The sequence below is a fragment of the Lithobates pipiens genome, unplaced genomic scaffold (assembly GCF_037356315.1).
Source record: "Lithobates pipiens isolate NorthernLeopardFrog02 unplaced genomic scaffold, aLitPip1_a1.2 Scaffold_1, whole genome shotgun sequence".
Classification (NCBI taxonomy): Eukaryota; Metazoa; Chordata; class Amphibia; order Anura; family Ranidae; genus Lithobates; species Lithobates pipiens.
In genome coordinates this window covers 74,567,484-74,583,900 of record NW_027507685.1, presented here as the reverse complement: position 1 = coordinate 74,583,900, position 16,417 = coordinate 74,567,484, and the positions used below count along the sequence as shown (strand labels likewise).

Genomic DNA, 16,417 nt, shown 5'->3' with positions numbered 1-16,417 from the left:
CGGACTTCTTTAACACTTCAGCAGTCAATGGGGAGACCCACTGACAGCTAAAAGAACCGAGCCTGAAAGTATCCATTTCAGGTATCTGTGCATTTGCACGAGTACTGATACCTGTGCAAATTCTCGGTATCGACACCAATATTAATACTAGTATCAGTGCAACCCTAGTATGTAGCCTCATCTACAAATAGCATACAGCGCTTTGTTCCAGCATTGGAACGGGCTCTTTCTGTTAAAGCGGTTGTATGCCCTGGCCAAAAAAAACCTGTAAGGCAAAGACAAAATGAGCTAGTATGCGCCACATAGTAGCTCATTATGAAATACTTGCCTTAGATCGAAGCGCCCGCACCGCCTCCCGGTCACCGCTGAGGGAGCTGACATGTTGCCTCCTTTCCGGAAAGGAGCTCTGGTTTCCTGGCAGCATCTGCCAGGCCTTCAGAGCGCATTTGCTGCTGACCTCAGCGGCTGCATGTAAGTTTAATATCACCTAAACCGTACATTATAGAATTACCTGTAGGTAGAAATGCGCAAGAGGAGGATAAAACCGATTTAAAGTAAGTTGAAAAATAACAGGCTTACTGGCTGGATGACCAAGGTTTTTCCTGCAAAGTAAAGGCATAATGTGCTAATATGGATCGCTAGCACATTATGGGACACTTACCTGCAAACGAATCCCCCTGTCGTCCCTGCTGTAGGCCGCATCCATCTTCGCCCGTCTTCCTTCTGGGTCCACCGTCTCCAGCTCTGTGACAAGGGCTCTGAAGAAATGGCACAAGCGGCCATTCCTTCAGAGCACATGTAATCGGTGCAGTATACAGTAAATCTCTCCTAAACGGTGCAAGTTTAGGAGATATTTACAGTAACTATACATACGCCTTATAGCCTATATTTAGAAACATTAGAGGGAGGTTTACTTCCTCTTCAAAGGAATAAAAATTAAAAACAAAACGTGCAGCCCTCACATCTAAGATCTTGGTTCATGCCAAAGATATATGTGAGCAAACCATTGAAAATCCATCAGCCATAGCTCATCAGCCTGAGTATGGACTAATAGAGGGGCTGAGAGGTGAATAGTGAAGAGCTAAGCTTAAATCAAGATTTTTATATCTATCTGTTCATCTTTAGATCTACTGATTGACATATGAGCTTTACTATCAAGAACCTCTGCTTTATGCATTTTATTATTTTTTGAATTTCCTAGTCGAGTAACCAATTTAGTTAATTCACTGTCTATTATCTTTAGTTTTGTTTAGTGTGGAGAAGAATTAGAACCGCTTACCATGCTTTTCCCGCTATCTGGGATTCTGTTGGAGAGAAGTCCCCCCCATGTCCTGTCCTGATGACATCAGTTGCACCAAAAGGAGTGAGAGCGCATCTCCAACATGAATAGAAATAAAAATGCTGCTAGAACCCCTGCCAGCTATTTATTGCACTTTTTATAGGTTTCCTTTTCTTTTATTCTGTCTGAAACCATTGTTAAGGGGATGGAAATTGAGGACACACAATCTCTAAAGGATCCCCAGGTAACAGTAAAACAGGTGTTAATACCCTTTCCCACTCTCTACAAAAGTGCACAAGTCGTGATCTTTGAATCTGCGCACAAAAGTATTTGTGTTTTTAGTTTTACAGATATGAAGGCCTTGTTAACATGGATGAACCTAAAGTGTTACTAAACCCACAACCGTAAAATCGGTCTGTATATGCAGTAAAGCATGCTTGTTGTACTCTGTGTAAGGGGTTAAGCCTATACATTGTGTAAAAAAAAAAGCCGTTTAATCCGGTCTTCTCTGATCCTCCCCTTCTTCCAGAGTTCCCAATCCATCTCCTGATAATACAGAGCTTTGGGGGGTACCCTGCACATTCTCAGTTTGTGTATTGCTAGAGGAGTTTTTCTCTTGGAAGGGTGCATGTGATCAGCACAGGGCCATTCAGCACTGTCCAGACAGAGGGTCAGGGGTCCTGCAGCCTCATAGGGCAGTCGGAGTAGAAAGAAACTCCTCGTACAAGCTTTAATCACACTGATGAGTCAGACTGCTATATACTGCCAATGAGACAAGTTATTGAGCAGTTTATATTTACTAAAATTGCATTTCCATGTTCTGTGTACTGTGGAAGACCAGATATAGTGAATGCAGGTTCCTGGGTATCCCCATGTATGTCAATTGGGATGCCAATTTGCTAGCAGCTGCTGCAACCCAATTGAAAAGGACTGCCTGCAAATGGATGCACGGCACACCTGTGCATCCCATGCATGCAAAACATGGCCACATACTTGCATAGTAAGGTTGAATGGATGGACACCAGTCCATCCAGTTCAACCTGAGTGTCTACAATTGTCCCTATCCCTGTACATTGCACACACACACACACACACACACACACACACACACACACACACACACACACACACACACACCCACACACACACACACCCTCAAGGATCCAACAATACAAGGCCCTGATTCATATACTAGTGCCAATTTGGGACAGAAGCCAATTAACCTACCTGCATGTCTTTGGAGTGTGGGAGGAAACCCGAGTACCCAGAGGAAACCCGCACAGGGAGAACATGCAAACTCCAGGTAGGTAGTGTCGTGGTTAGGATTCAAACCAGCGACCCTTTTACTGCTAGGTGAGAGTGCTAACCACTACACCACTGTGCCGCCCTGCACCACTTGAATGCTTAAGGGCCGGTTCACACAGCGAGCCGCGGCGAGGCGTCTCCGACTTACCTCGCCGCGACTTGCGGGGAGCTCAGCGGCGACTTGCAGAGGACTTCTGCATAGAAGTCAATGCAAGTCGCCCCGAAGTAGTACAGGAACCTTTTTTCTGAGTCGGAGCGACTCGAGTCGCTCCTCTCAGAACGGTTCCATAGTACTGAATGGGGGCGACTTGCGGGAGCGAGGCGAGCCGAGCCGTGTCGCCTCGCCTCGCGTCGCAGTGTGAACCGGCCCTAAAGCTGAAAAATATTGTATAGTCAGGTTTTTTTTTTTTATCCTAATGCATTCAGATAAAAAGCCGCCTGTGTACAGCAGCCCTCTCAGACCCTCTAATACTTACCTGAGCCCCATCTAGAGCCAGCAATGTTGAAGTATCTCAGCTGCCCGGGACTTCCCACCTCATTGACTGAGACAGCAGTGCCGTGCTATTGGCTCCCTCTGCTGTCAGCCAATGAGGAGAGAAAGAGGGTGGGGCCAAGCAGCGGCTTCATGTCTGAATGAATACATGCTGTTGTGGCTCGGGTGACCCCATAGCAAGCTGCTTGCTGTGGGGACAATCAGACAGGAAAGAGGGGCCAGGGGCACCGGAGAGGGACCTGAGAACAGGAGGATCTGGGCTGCTCTGTGCAAAATGACTGCACAGAGATGGTAAGTTATGTTTTATTTTTAACTAAAAAAAAAAAAACACACACAAGACTTTAGTATCACTTGCACTTTAGCTTTGTTTTCATTAGAACCAGTAGAATGATTAATCCCAGCATAGATAATACCATTGTACAGTATTCCTTTGGTGTCTGCAGATCCCCTGATATTCTGGGTTTAGTTGTGGCTTTGTATCAGGTGACACTGTATATCCTGCTCATCCACAGCCACTCCCTGCATTGACCAGAGTCTAGGACACTCCCCTTTGTAGTCTTTCAGACTTTTCAAATGCAACTTCCCTTACAGCTCTGGTGGTGAATGGGATGGAATGATTCTAATTAACATTCAATCTTGGCCACTGGCCAGTCACACCTACAGAAGTCGTCCAAACCTCCAAGTCCCACCAAGCAGAACACAACATTATTCAAGAAGCAAGCTCCTTCATACACACATACACAGCATGTTCTGAAAGCTAGCTCTGCTGCTGGTCAAGATTGAATGGATCACAATTAGAATTCAACCCAGCCCAGTTAAATATGCCGACCAGTGTCAACAGGGAGAGTCCCACCTTCCCAGAGCCCTGATCTCTGTGAAGTGATTAATTTACATTCGAAGGACACCCCTAAATAACCTCCCATGGCCCTTCCTCTGTAGTCTTGCAATAAGCCACCATCATAATGACCTCCCATGGCCCTTCCTCTAGTCTTGCAATAAGCCACCATCATAATGACCTCCCATGGCCCTTCCTCTGTAGTCTTGCAATAAGCCACCATCATAATGACCTCCCATGGCCCTTCCTCTAGTCTTGCAGTAAGCCATTATTTGGCATGCTGCAAGACAAAAATGACAAAGGAGGAGGTATGACACCTTTTTTTTGTCTTACACCTTTCACCTCCCACATGAAGGCCCAGAAACACCCACATTAACCCTAGGACCCACCCACATCAACTCCCAGAACTGGTACAAGTGATTCCCTGAAACTACAGAGGTTCAAAGGATGATGGGACATGTATCAGGACTGGAAAAGGAAGGAAACAAAGTCAGAACTTTGAAGTTCGGCCAGGAGGAGAGTCAAGACAGAAACCTGCTGTATACAGCTAAAGAATGTGACAGTGGGGGGGTTGTGATTCATTTACATGCACCATCCATCTGTTTTGGGGAGGAAAAGCTGGAGTTATTTAAGTACGTTCATGTAAACGAGACCTAACTATTCTATTTATTTGCTCAAAATTGTGTAGGTTGTTGTGGTTATTGAATTTGTAGATTAAACCATGGTGTGTGTGTGTGTGTGTGTGTGTGTTTTATTTTTTTTTTTTTTTTTCTTTGGTCCTTTACCTAATCAGTGTGCATAATTTGTGTCTCTGCTGTGTGATGTGATCTGAGATGCGGGGCAGAGATCAGCACATTTCTGCACCTGCTGCCAGGCCAGGACCTGCCCCTTCTGGAAGACATGCCAGAGAAAACCGGTGTTATTTTTGGGTCTTTGCTCACTGCTGTCGCCTCAGCCTTAGGGGATGCTGTGGAACAGATGCCACCACTCCCTGCCAGCCTACACTTTTACTTTATTTGCTTTGGATCTGATTCCTGACCAGGGATTTTACTTGTTCTCCAGCACTGAATATTTTTTGGCCCCAGTGTGTATGTCAGGAATGTGAAAAGTCAGTGCAGGTTAAAATAGTTTGCCTGTTTTTGGCTTGCGCAACAGGAATAAAGTAGATTTTGGTGCCAGCTAATAAAATCTGGGAAGTAACTTATTTTTTGAAGGTTTTTAGTTGGCAGGAGGTATGTGCTGGCTAACAGACTGATGGAAAATATGTAAGGTAGTCTGTCCTTGCCATCTGTACCCTTTAATGTGAGAGGCATGGAAACCTACCTCTAAGCATTTTTCCATAGATTCTTAAGTCTACCATAGACGCTAGATAGCAGGTTAATAAATCAGGCAATTTCAACCCAAATCTGAAAGATAATCAAGATTGTAGGAAAGATTTTAAACAATCCATTGCCAGAAAAAAATTTGGCACTGGTATTTTATTCATTTTTACAGATGATCCTGAATGCTTCAATTTTTCATCTTCAGATCATGCCCAATGTATGTGTTTCTTGGGTCTAGAAGATTTGTTATTACAGTATATTATTTGGTATTTTGTAATTGTATTTTGTTTCTTCTAGATGTCATCTACAACTATGCCAAGTCTTTGCAGCTGGCTCATTGCCAAGGGATCTGTTTTAGGGTGCTTTAACTGGGCCGTTGAAAAGACACATTAAAAATGCATATGTGGGTTTGATGTTTTTGGTGCATTTTCTGGTTGGCACACACCTGTGAAACAGACATGTGACTCAAAAAATGCAAAGTGGAGCATTTTGAACATGTTTTTAATGTTTTATGTTTTTACAATGGGTGTGCAGCACGCAGGACTTTTCAGAACACACCGCACCCGCAGTATAATGGTGTGAAGAGTCCTGTAGGGTTTAAAGGGAAATCTTTTTTTATTGCGTTTTTCTTGGGTTTTTCACAAGGTAAAAATGTAGCAAAAATGCATCAGTGTGAAAGGGCCCTTAGGATTGATTAAAAGAAAATTTACTTTATAATCTGATTGTGCCATCGACATCCACATCAGAGTGGATACCGCTATCCACTGCTCACTACAATAGTACACCACACGGCAAATTGTAAAGTTGGCCAAATGCCTAAACTTTCAATTGTTTTAACTGTGGAATACGTCCATATTCATACTATTCAATCTGAAGTGAGCAGATTGTTAATTAGACTGTCATCTGTGTGTGTGCATGTAGCAAGCTTAAAGGTACCTTGTCAGGTCATTAAACGAATCCAAGTACCTTGCAAGAGAAGAGTTGTACCCACCTCTTCAGCACCTCATGTGTCCAAACTCCCTCATCCCCCACCTCTCTATTCTATCACTGCAGTCTCCAGAAGTGTTGGATGCCTGTGTGCCCCATGGCATACCATGGTATCGCCCTCCACCTCCTAAAGAAAAATCTGATTTGTGGGCCATTGGCAAAAAATGAGTAGAACAGTTATCCTGCAGGGTTGTGGTATTTGAAATTGTTTAGAGACCTGGTAGGGTCTCTTTAATAAATCAGACTCCTGACTGGTGGCATTGGTGGCTTTACAGTGAATATTGCCAGTTCAGTGGTGTGGAAGAGCACCATAAAGACATTTCTCCGTAGTGGGTGGTTGTGTCACTACTTATTGATTTCTTAGTGGTTCACATGCAAATGGCAAGGCATACAGCATTTCTTCTGTATAAGCCAGTGTGCAAAGTGTGAATGGGTACCAAGCTGTTGTTGGGAAAACTGAAACCAGTGCGAAGTTTTGCCCTTAGCAGTCAACTGGGGTACTTCAACTTTGCTTTTTCTGGGGAATAGCCCTGGTTGTATTTTCTGTATAGCTTATCAATGTGATCTATCAAGTATCAAAATCCTTAAGAACTAAAGGCAAAACCTTTTTGCTAAAGGCTCACACTTAGTCCTGTTTACCATCATCATTGGAAGTAAAGGGAAATCCCAAACTTTGGCTTGTCCCCAGAAATGTAATAGAGGGGAAATAAATGGGTACACTCGTTCTGATGACCTGGCAGGGAACAGAATGCGCAGGGATTTTCTCTTACTTCCTGTTTGGCTATGGGACAGGAAGTCAAGGGAAACATCAGCAATGGGACACAGCGAAAAAAAAATCTGACATAGGTTGTAACCCTCCCTTGCTCTATCCAAAATGGAAAAAGTTTTGCCTATACCGTTTGCCGGCCAGTGCACAACGATATATGTTGGCACAATGGCACGGGTGCAAAAATGGGCATACAGGTATGTCCACTTTAAGAAGCGGCATTGTGGGCACGCAGGACTCTCTGTCCACCAGTGTCCTGCAATCATGTCCTGAGGCAGCAGAATGGGAAGATGCTTATGTAAACAAGGCATTTCCCCATTCTGCCTAGTGACAAGACAGCGAGCTACTGCTCCCTGTCATCGGGCGCTGTGATCGCTGGCATTTGTGTGGGAGTCCATTCCCTACCTATAATACACTTAACCCCTTGATTGCCCCCTAGTGTTTAACCCCTTCCCTGCCAGTGTAATTTACACAGTAATCAGTGCGTTTTTATAGCACTGATCGCTGTACAAATGACAATGGTCCCAAAATAGTGTCAAAGGTGTCTGATGTGTCTGCCATAACGTCGCAGTCACGATAAAAATCGCAGATCGCTGCCATTACTAATAAAAGAATACTAAAAATGCCATAAATCTATCCTCTATTTTGTAGATGCTATAACTTTTGCGCAAACCAATCAATATGCACTTATTGCGAATATTATTTTGGGGGGGGGGGGGGGGTTGGGGGGGATGAATACCTATATTAACTATGTAACTATATCGGCCTAAACTGAGGAAAAACTTTTTCTTTTTTTTTATATGTTTTTTGGGGATATTTATTATAGCAAAAATAAAAAAATAAATGCTTTTTTTTTTTTTCAAAATTGTCACTTTGTTTATATCGCAAAAAATAAAAACTGCAGAGGTTATCAAATAACACCAAAAGAAAGCTGTTTGTGGGGGGGGGAAGGCTGAAGTGGTTAACCAAGTATACAATAATATATTACTATTATATGTATATATGCGTTTTTTTATGCTTTACCTTGTTGGGAGGGGGGAGTTGAAGCACGAACATGAGCAGAGTTTGCAATCCTAACATTATGCATGACCCTTTTCTAGTACATGCAAGCCCTTACAGGACTCAGTCTCAGTTCCTACTATATTAAATTTACCGCTGAGGAATTATTTAGATTTAAAGCTGATCTATTATGTTGATATTTTGCAGTTTTTAGTCTTGCAGCAGCTTTATGCTCAGCTCCCATTGTTAACACATTGACAGCATCTGTCATCACATGTTGTGTTGCTGATCTCCTCATGTCCAGTGGGGGGCAGTGCAGGAAAGAGAATTGAAAAGACTTCATCTTCAAACAAGGTTTACTTCATCTGGTAGTCTTGGTTCTGTGGTGGCTTTCTCCTCAAATGTCAATCTTACGGTTTCAGGTCTGTAAAGTATTAACTGTTACAGCGATAGATCAGTTGTTTCCTAGTCAAATTTAAAAAAGTAGTACACAGAGTGTAGGCACGAGCCAGACATTCGTCAGCAGAGCAAGTCTGCTATGTGGTGTAGATCTAATCAGGAATCGGAGCTTATCTGCATTGTTTTGAGACAGAAGCTGAGACTGGCTAAAACATGTCTTATCCAATGGAGACCTGAGTGAATAATTCTTGACCGCAGCTAGTGTCTCTCATGATACAGGTAGAATATGGACCCCCAGAGTAGGGTTGCCACCTCATCCCTTTAAACAGAACACATATTACAGTTTCTGCGGCTGATTAAAGGGGTTGCATTAACAGTCAAACCACCTCCTCCTCTCCTCCTCCCCCCCCCCCCCCCCGAACTTGACCCACAGGGACGTGCAGCCATTGGCTTCTGCTGCTGCCAATCAAATCCAATGACTCGAGCGCCGGGGGGCTGGGGCGAGTCCTGCGTTCGACCTCCATGGATGCCGAATGCTGGACTCAGGAGCGTGCATGCAAGGTAGGGTTGCCACATCATCCCTTTAATCTAGGACACAAATGAATTACACAGGTTCTGTGGCAACCCTACTGCAAGATAAACCCCCTCCCCCGCCGGGGTTATCTGCTGTGGGGAGGAGCTGAGAGAGCCACCAAGAGACCCCAGAAGTTGAGGATCGGGGTCACTATGCAAAACGAGCTGCACAGTGGAGGTATGACTTTTTTTTTTTTTTTTTTTTTTTTTTATAATCTTTAGTGTCACTTTAAGTTGGTAAACGAGTGCCTTACCTGCATTCAATTAGCCTCAGAACCTGTGTAATTGTTGTGTTTGGGTTTAAAGGGATGAGGTGGCAGCCCTACCCCAAAATGGTCATGGATATCTTTCATATATCTGTCTTTTTCAGCAAGTGGTAAGAATGCTCTCTGTTCTCCAGTTGTGCATAGCACTGTTTTCTGTCTTAGCCAATGAATGCGTACAGCATACATGACCAAATTACATTTTTTATTTTATTTACAAGAAGGTTCTACCTGCAGCCAGGAAGTCAATAGGATATAGAGAAATCCATTCTGCTATGTCTTGCCTGCCAACCCTCACGGTTCTCCTGATTTTTGCAGCCTACACCATGTAGTAGTCTGTGTTCTATCTCAGAACTGGATGATAGGGTAGGAAGACTGCATTACAGTATATCCAAAGTTCAAACTTTTTACGTTGTGGACAAAGTAGAGAAGGGTTAAAGTATAGGTAAACTCTAACAATAAATTTACCTTTTGCTCCATGGTATATTCATCTGTTTGACAAGTGTAAAAACAATATCTGTTCAACCAGAAATCTAGTGAGCTGATAACTTCCTGTACTCTGCCTCTGGACTTATCAGCATTGTTCCCTGCTATCTATGCGGAGTCAAATAGCACAGCGGGGAGATCGCTGTACTAACATCATAGTTGGTACAGAAAGTTCTTTCGTTTTTTTTTCTCGTTTAGCCCATTTAATGTGTGTACCAGGCATAACTTTCAGCAAAGATTCGGTTCTGCGTGTCATGTAATGTCGTCAATCTTGTTTTTAATATTTGAGTTTTCTTTGTGTAACAGTCACCTCAACTTTTTTTAATTGGTCTTTGAAAATTAAAATTTGTAAATTTTTATTTACAAATGTTTGCCACCACTGTTGGGCCTCATGTATGTGGGATGTATGAATGTATGCTCATAATACGGTGGATTTTTCTTCTTCAAATACACATTTAAATACCTATGTGTACATTTCCACTTACGCTAACATAGAGGTGCATTTACAGGCTTAAAAAAAAAAATATGAATGCCTGTATAAGCGATTGTCCATGGACGTCCTCTGGTTTCAGTAGTTAAACCGGGATGATGCCTGCACCTACAGGCAGCATCCCGGTATGGGTCTTTTCACCCAGTGATTCCCAGTAAGACGGAAGTGATTTGAGTGGCTAATTAGCCATTTGATCACTTGTGCAGATGTAAAAAGGGGGTAGCGCCCCACGGCTGCTGCCGCCTTTTCCAGGCTCTACCATCCTGTCGTGGAGCTTGCGAGTGATGCGACCAGTAGCGAGCAGAGAGAGGAACTGACATTGTTGCGACAAGTATTTTGTCATTTCTGGTTCTCCCTCCTTGTTTACCTGGCCACCAGGTATAAAAATAATGAAAATCATTTAAAAAAATGTAAAGCGCCCCTATCCACACACGTTACTCCCGTATACATATAAACAGTGATCACACTACACAAGAGTTACATAGTTAGTTAGGTTGAATAAAGACATCAGTCCATCCAGTTCAACCTGAGTGTCTACAATTGTCCCTATCCCTTTACATTGCACACTCACATTGGTCCCTACCCTCAAGGAGCCACAATCCAAGATCCCCAGTTGTATACTAGGGCCAATTTTAGACAGAAGCCAATTAACCTACCTGCATGTCTTTGGAGTGTGGGAGGAAACCGGAGTACCCGGAGGAAACCCACGCAGACACAGGGAGAACATGCAAACTCCAGGCAGGTAGTGTCATGGTTGGGATTTGAACCAGTGACCTTTTTTACTGCTAGGCGAGAGTGCTAACCACTACACCACTGTGCCGCCAGTGTTATTGTCGTGATAGCGAATTCTAGCACCAGACCTGTGCAACTTTAAGCTGGTAACCTTTTAAAGGCATTTTAAGCACCGTAGTTTGCCTCCATTCCATGGGCAGATGAAATTTCAAGCATGACATGTTGGGTATCTATTTGGCGTAACATCATCTTTCACATTATACAAATAAATTGGGCTAAGTTTAGTGTTTTGATTTTTGTTTTTATACATGAGTTTTTTTTCCCAAAAAAATTGCGTTTGAAAACCTGCTGCACAGATTTCGTGTGACAGAAAAATTGCAACACTCACCATTTTATTTTATAGGACCTCTGTAAAAAAAATTTATGGGTTCTAAATAACTTTTCTAGTTTTTTTTTATTTTTTTTATTTTTTTTTTTTACATGTAGGAGCCAAGTGTCAGAATTGGCACGGATACAAAGTGGGTAAAGAGGTTGTAAACCTCCAAAAAAAAAATAATGCAAGACAAAGGCATAATGAGCTAGTATGCATCATATCCTAGCTCATTATGGAATACTTGCCTTAGAACGAAACCCTGCAACAGCGCCCGTACTTGCTGACGTCTTTCCCGGAGTTACTTCTGGGTTGGCAGGCTCCAGCACTGTGACTGGCTGGAGCAGCAATGATGTTGCATTTCCTTTTGGGAGCCGCCGGTAACAGCATGGGTCTTAAAACGGCACGAGCGGCCGCTTCTTCAGAGCGCATGCGCTAATGACACCAGATGGGGCAGTATACAGTAAATATCTCCTAAACTGCATGCTTAGAAGTTATTTACAGTACCTATAGGTAAGCCTTTATTATAGGCTTACCTATAGGCACAAAAAAACAAAGGGAGTTTACTTCCTCTTTAAAGGATAAGTTACACCCTGTATTCGAGGTGTAACTTAATACTCAAGCACCTGCTGTCAAAATTGGAAAAACTGCAGCTCTTCGGTTGTCCATCCACACAGCCATGTCATTCACACAGATCTGTGTATGAATGAACTACAAGTAGCACCATGGCAGACGGCTTGAACTGTGAGGGTGCTGGTGATCACTCTCGTAGTTCATTTATTCTTTTTGGATTTCAGTAACTGCCTGTATGGGAGGTATGGGCAGACAGCTGTGCTGTGAACCTGACATTGTACCCACCACCTGATTGTGGGTAAAATGCTCTGCAGGCACCTAAGGAAAAATGCAATTTTTATTTTTTTAACCTGCAAAAAAATATGCATTTTTTTTACGTGAATTTCTTTTTTTAAGTCCTATGTGCATGAGCCCTTACTGACTGGTAGACTTCACAGTGAAATGCATGCCAGCCTAGGGTGAAATGTGCGAAGTGCTCTTTAGGTTTCGTCCACCTGTGGAATTCAGATAAAAACTACAGCTGTAACTTGTACACATTCCTTTACTGACACCTGGCAGGAAGTTTTTTTTTTTTTTTTTTTTTTTTTTACATATTCATAGGATAAGAGAACAATAAAGTTTGTTTTCTGTAACTCCCTGCTACTGATAGAGGCGGGGAAGGAATGGACCACATGTTGCATGTCTTGTATCGTTTGATAATTTCCTCCTATTCATAAATTGTATGCAGCTCATGCATTGATAAATCTCCCCTCTCTCCACAGTAATAATGAAGTTCCGTACAGATAAGGGGAGGGACCCCAAGCCCAGCACATTTCAGGAAGACTGTGATCTCTTGCTGCAGATTCGCAATGATCTTCTGGATTCCATGAGTGTTAACCCTGATCTCCTGGAAGAAGACTTTGCCAGGTAATTATGATGTTTTAGGAATTTCAATTTTACTGTAATTGAAAGTTCACTAAAGACTAGTGGTACAGTGGTCGTCATGCAGATGTTTGCATAGCGCTGTCATAAAACAATTGTAAAGCCTGTGTACAAAGTAGAACACATACAAAGTAGTATGTGTGAGTATACCACATAATTGTAGTCCTAGGCTCAATTCGCAAAGCTTTACACAAGGAAAAAATCTTTTTGAGCCTTGTTACCAACCTTCAAATCTCATTAAACTTGGCTAATGCTTGGGTTTTTTTTTCTTTGTTTTCCCCCTTAATAATCAGGATTGTTATCCTGGTGTATTAGCCTTGTGTATTAAAGTGGTATTCAGCCAAAAGTAAACATTTTATCTTATTGCAATTCTTAAATATTTTTTTTTTTTTTTGCTTTTTTTTTTTTCACCTGATGATCCAGCCAGTAAGTCTGTTGGTTTTCAACAGAACAAGCTCCCCTGCATATGTATCAGTTAAGAGTGTTAAAACAAACCATTAAGCACTAACAGGGCTGCTTGCAATGATCCTTTTTTACTTGTGTAAAACCTTTATCCCAAAAGGAACAAAACGGTTTGCTGTAAGTGTAAGCTGGAATTTGGCCTCAATTTGTGTATCAAAATCTGCTAGTGCATCGAACACTACCCACCCCCCAGACTGACAATTCTGCTGTGTGCTGTGCCTCCTATGTGCCTTAATCCATGTTATACATACTTGCTCTGTGCAGTGGTTTTGCACAGAGCAGCCCAGATCCTCCTGTTCTTGGGTCCCTCTTCAGCACTTCTGGCGCCTCCCTCCGGTTGAGTACCCCCACAGAAAGCAGCTTGCTATGGGGGTACCCGAGCCACGGCTCCATGTGTCAATTCAGACACAGCCGTGTTCCAAGCAACCCCTCCCAGGACAGCCTAGTCTCTCGTGCAACATCGCTGGATCGAGATGGGAAGTTTTTTAGAGGCACTGCTGCATGCAGAAGGCTTTTTATCTTCATGTATAGAATGCATGAAGATAAAAAACCTTCTGCCAGACTGGGCTCTGTCCATGCTGCACGGATAGTCCACTGTCTCAACGGTCTAAAGCCAGCTCACATTCCCTATTAGTGGGTGAACAATCCAACGCTTGGTGTATTCTCCTTCACAATGATGGGAAGAGCCAACATCGAAGAATCAAAAAGCGACATCACTATGAACGCTTGGCCACCACAAGCCAGTTATCCCTGTGGTAACTTTTCTGACAACTCCTGGTCATCCACCCACTCTGCTCTGATTAGCAGTGGATCAGCAAGCAGATCTGCTGATTAAAATCTAGTCAGTCCCATGTGAAACGGGCCTTGTAGTTTTTCTAACTGATTATTATACAGTATTGATATAGTCTTAACCATTTGCACAGTGCTTTATAATGTGAGCACAAACAGTACATTTTCAATACAGAAGCACTTGGAGGGCCCTGCTTGTTAGATCTTACAATCCAAAAGGGAGGGTCAAGTGACACAAAAGGTAACAGCTGTGGGAGATGAGCTGATGGAGAAAAAAACAGTACAAATGTTGGGTGGAGGTGGGACAGGCTTCTCTGAAGAGAAGTTTTCAGGTGTTGCCTATAATTGGACAAGGTATAAGATAGTTTGGACAGATTGGGGTAGGGAATTCCAAAGGATTGGAGAGGCTCAGGAAATGTCATGAGAACTAGAGAGCTGGAGGTTATGGGAGGAACGAAGAGGATGATTTGGCATTTTGAGACTAGGTTAGTAATGTAACTGGGGGTCCAAGCTGTGGATGGCTTTGTGAGTTGTTAGTATTTTGAATTTAATTGGGTGATTAGAAGCCAGTGAGGTATTGACAGTGAAGGGTAACAGACACTGAACAGTTGGTAAGGTGTCTGGCAGCAGCATGCATGATGAACTGAAGGGGAGATGGCCTATGTAAAGGTAAGCCAATGAGGGAGTTGCGGTAGTCGAGGCGAGTGATAACCAAGGAGTGAACTAGGATTTTTGTGGTATCATTGGTTAGGAAGGGGTGTATTGGCTTTCCCTGTCTCATGACAAAGTACATTTTGAGACCAACCCATATAACCTGTCCCTACTTTTCCCTAACCATCCAAATACCACTGAGCATGCCATGCTTATCCTGAAAATTTGTAATTTCATTAACTGTAATGAACCATTCCCCCACCATAGTAGCCGTATAGGTTTGGGATAAGGCACTTGGCTGCCTACAGGAGGTGAGGTGCTAGAGACTTTCTATAACATAGTTTTATGTTGGTGCCTCAATAACATTGCCAAAGGGTATAAGAAACGTCGAGCTGCACAAGTGCTGGTTCAGAACACTGGATACTTTTGTCCACAGGTTTTATTTCTGAACGGTCCCACTAAAGGTGGGAGAAGGTCACCCATACAACACCAATCTTCAAATATTTCTTGGAGGACATACCTGTTAGCATTGCCTTCTTCCTCTAACCAGGGAAATTCCTTTCATTCTGGTACTTAAAAATCTCAATCACACTGATGTTGTGCAGGGCACTAAGTGATGTCTACTTTACTTCTTTTGCAGCTATTGTTTTTCTGAGATGGCACCTGTCTGTGCAGTGGTAGGCGGTGTTTTGGGTCAAGAAATCGTAAAGGTAAGTATTGCATGCAGTAGGCATATACAATTTGTATTATTGTTTATCACATCCTGACAATGTATTTTTCTCTTCATCTAGGCCCTGTCCCAACGAGATGCCCCACATAACAACTTCTTTTTCTTCAATGGGCTTAAGAGTAATGGCATTGTTGACTGTTTAGGGGGCAAATGATTTGAAGAATGCTCTTGGACTGTTTTGCAGAGTGTTATGGGATATTTGCAAAGATTGGACCAACGCCACTTTTTAGATGCTTTACCCTCACCATTAGAGGACAGCTCCACCTGAAGGTGATATCAATTTTTTGATGGGCACTGCTGGGTTGTTACCTGGCTGCTTCATATTTCTTTCAGAGTTGCCCTTGATAAGATTTTCTTGCAATAAATTGTTTTTGCCCCTCCACAAGGCAGTCATCCAGTTGCCCCTCAGTTTACATCCTGGGGTGTTTTTTTTTTTTTTTTAAATGGCAGAATCTGTGAGGCAGTGTCACTTCATCATTTGGTGTTTTTGTATGATAGGTAACTGGGAATTCTGATAAGAATGTCTCAGTAATGGAGTCTTGGCTATATAAAAGTTGGCATGTCATTCAGCTTGCCAACTATTGTGCAAAATGATATCAGTTTTGGATGGATTTGTCCTTTGTTGCAGATGAGCTGATTTGTGAAGATGGTAAGCAAATTGAAGTGGGTATTTAAACCTTTTTTGAGAATTGTAATACCAAACGGTGAATAAACAAGCCTGTTCCATTATTTTGTGCATGCTTTATGTACAATGGATACATAAATCCTTTGTCGTGTAACATCTGTCTATGGAGATCTTCATTTTGGAGCAGGGTTTTCCTACAGGCACATGAGTAGTCTGTCTCAGCCGTTTGCTTCTTGGAAACATTCAAAATTTGGGCAATTACTATTGGATAGGGTAGGATCTTCCAGGATCCAGTACAAGCAAAAGCAACTGGCTAGGAAATACCCGCTAAAAAAATTTGCTGCTTTGCCTTACTAATGATGTGCTA

The 16,417-nt window shown here is 42.7% G+C and overlaps 1 protein-coding gene across 1 annotated transcript in view; it reads left to right on the top strand.

Annotated features, from left to right (window-relative positions):
* The window catches only part of SAE1 (SUMO1 activating enzyme subunit 1), a 93,895-nt gene extending 77,691 nt beyond the window's left edge, over positions 1 to 16,204 (top strand). The window contains exons 7-9 of the mRNA XM_077457355.1: positions 12,634 to 12,778; positions 15,336 to 15,405; positions 15,487 to 16,204. Coding sequence (XP_077313481.1) covers positions 12,634 to 12,778; positions 15,336 to 15,405; positions 15,487 to 15,579 — 308 coding nt within the window. The 3' untranslated portion in view covers positions 15,580 to 16,204. The remainder of the gene's footprint in view (positions 1 to 12,633; positions 12,779 to 15,335; positions 15,406 to 15,486) is intronic.
* The last annotated feature ends 213 nt before the right edge of the window (positions 16,205 to 16,417 follow it).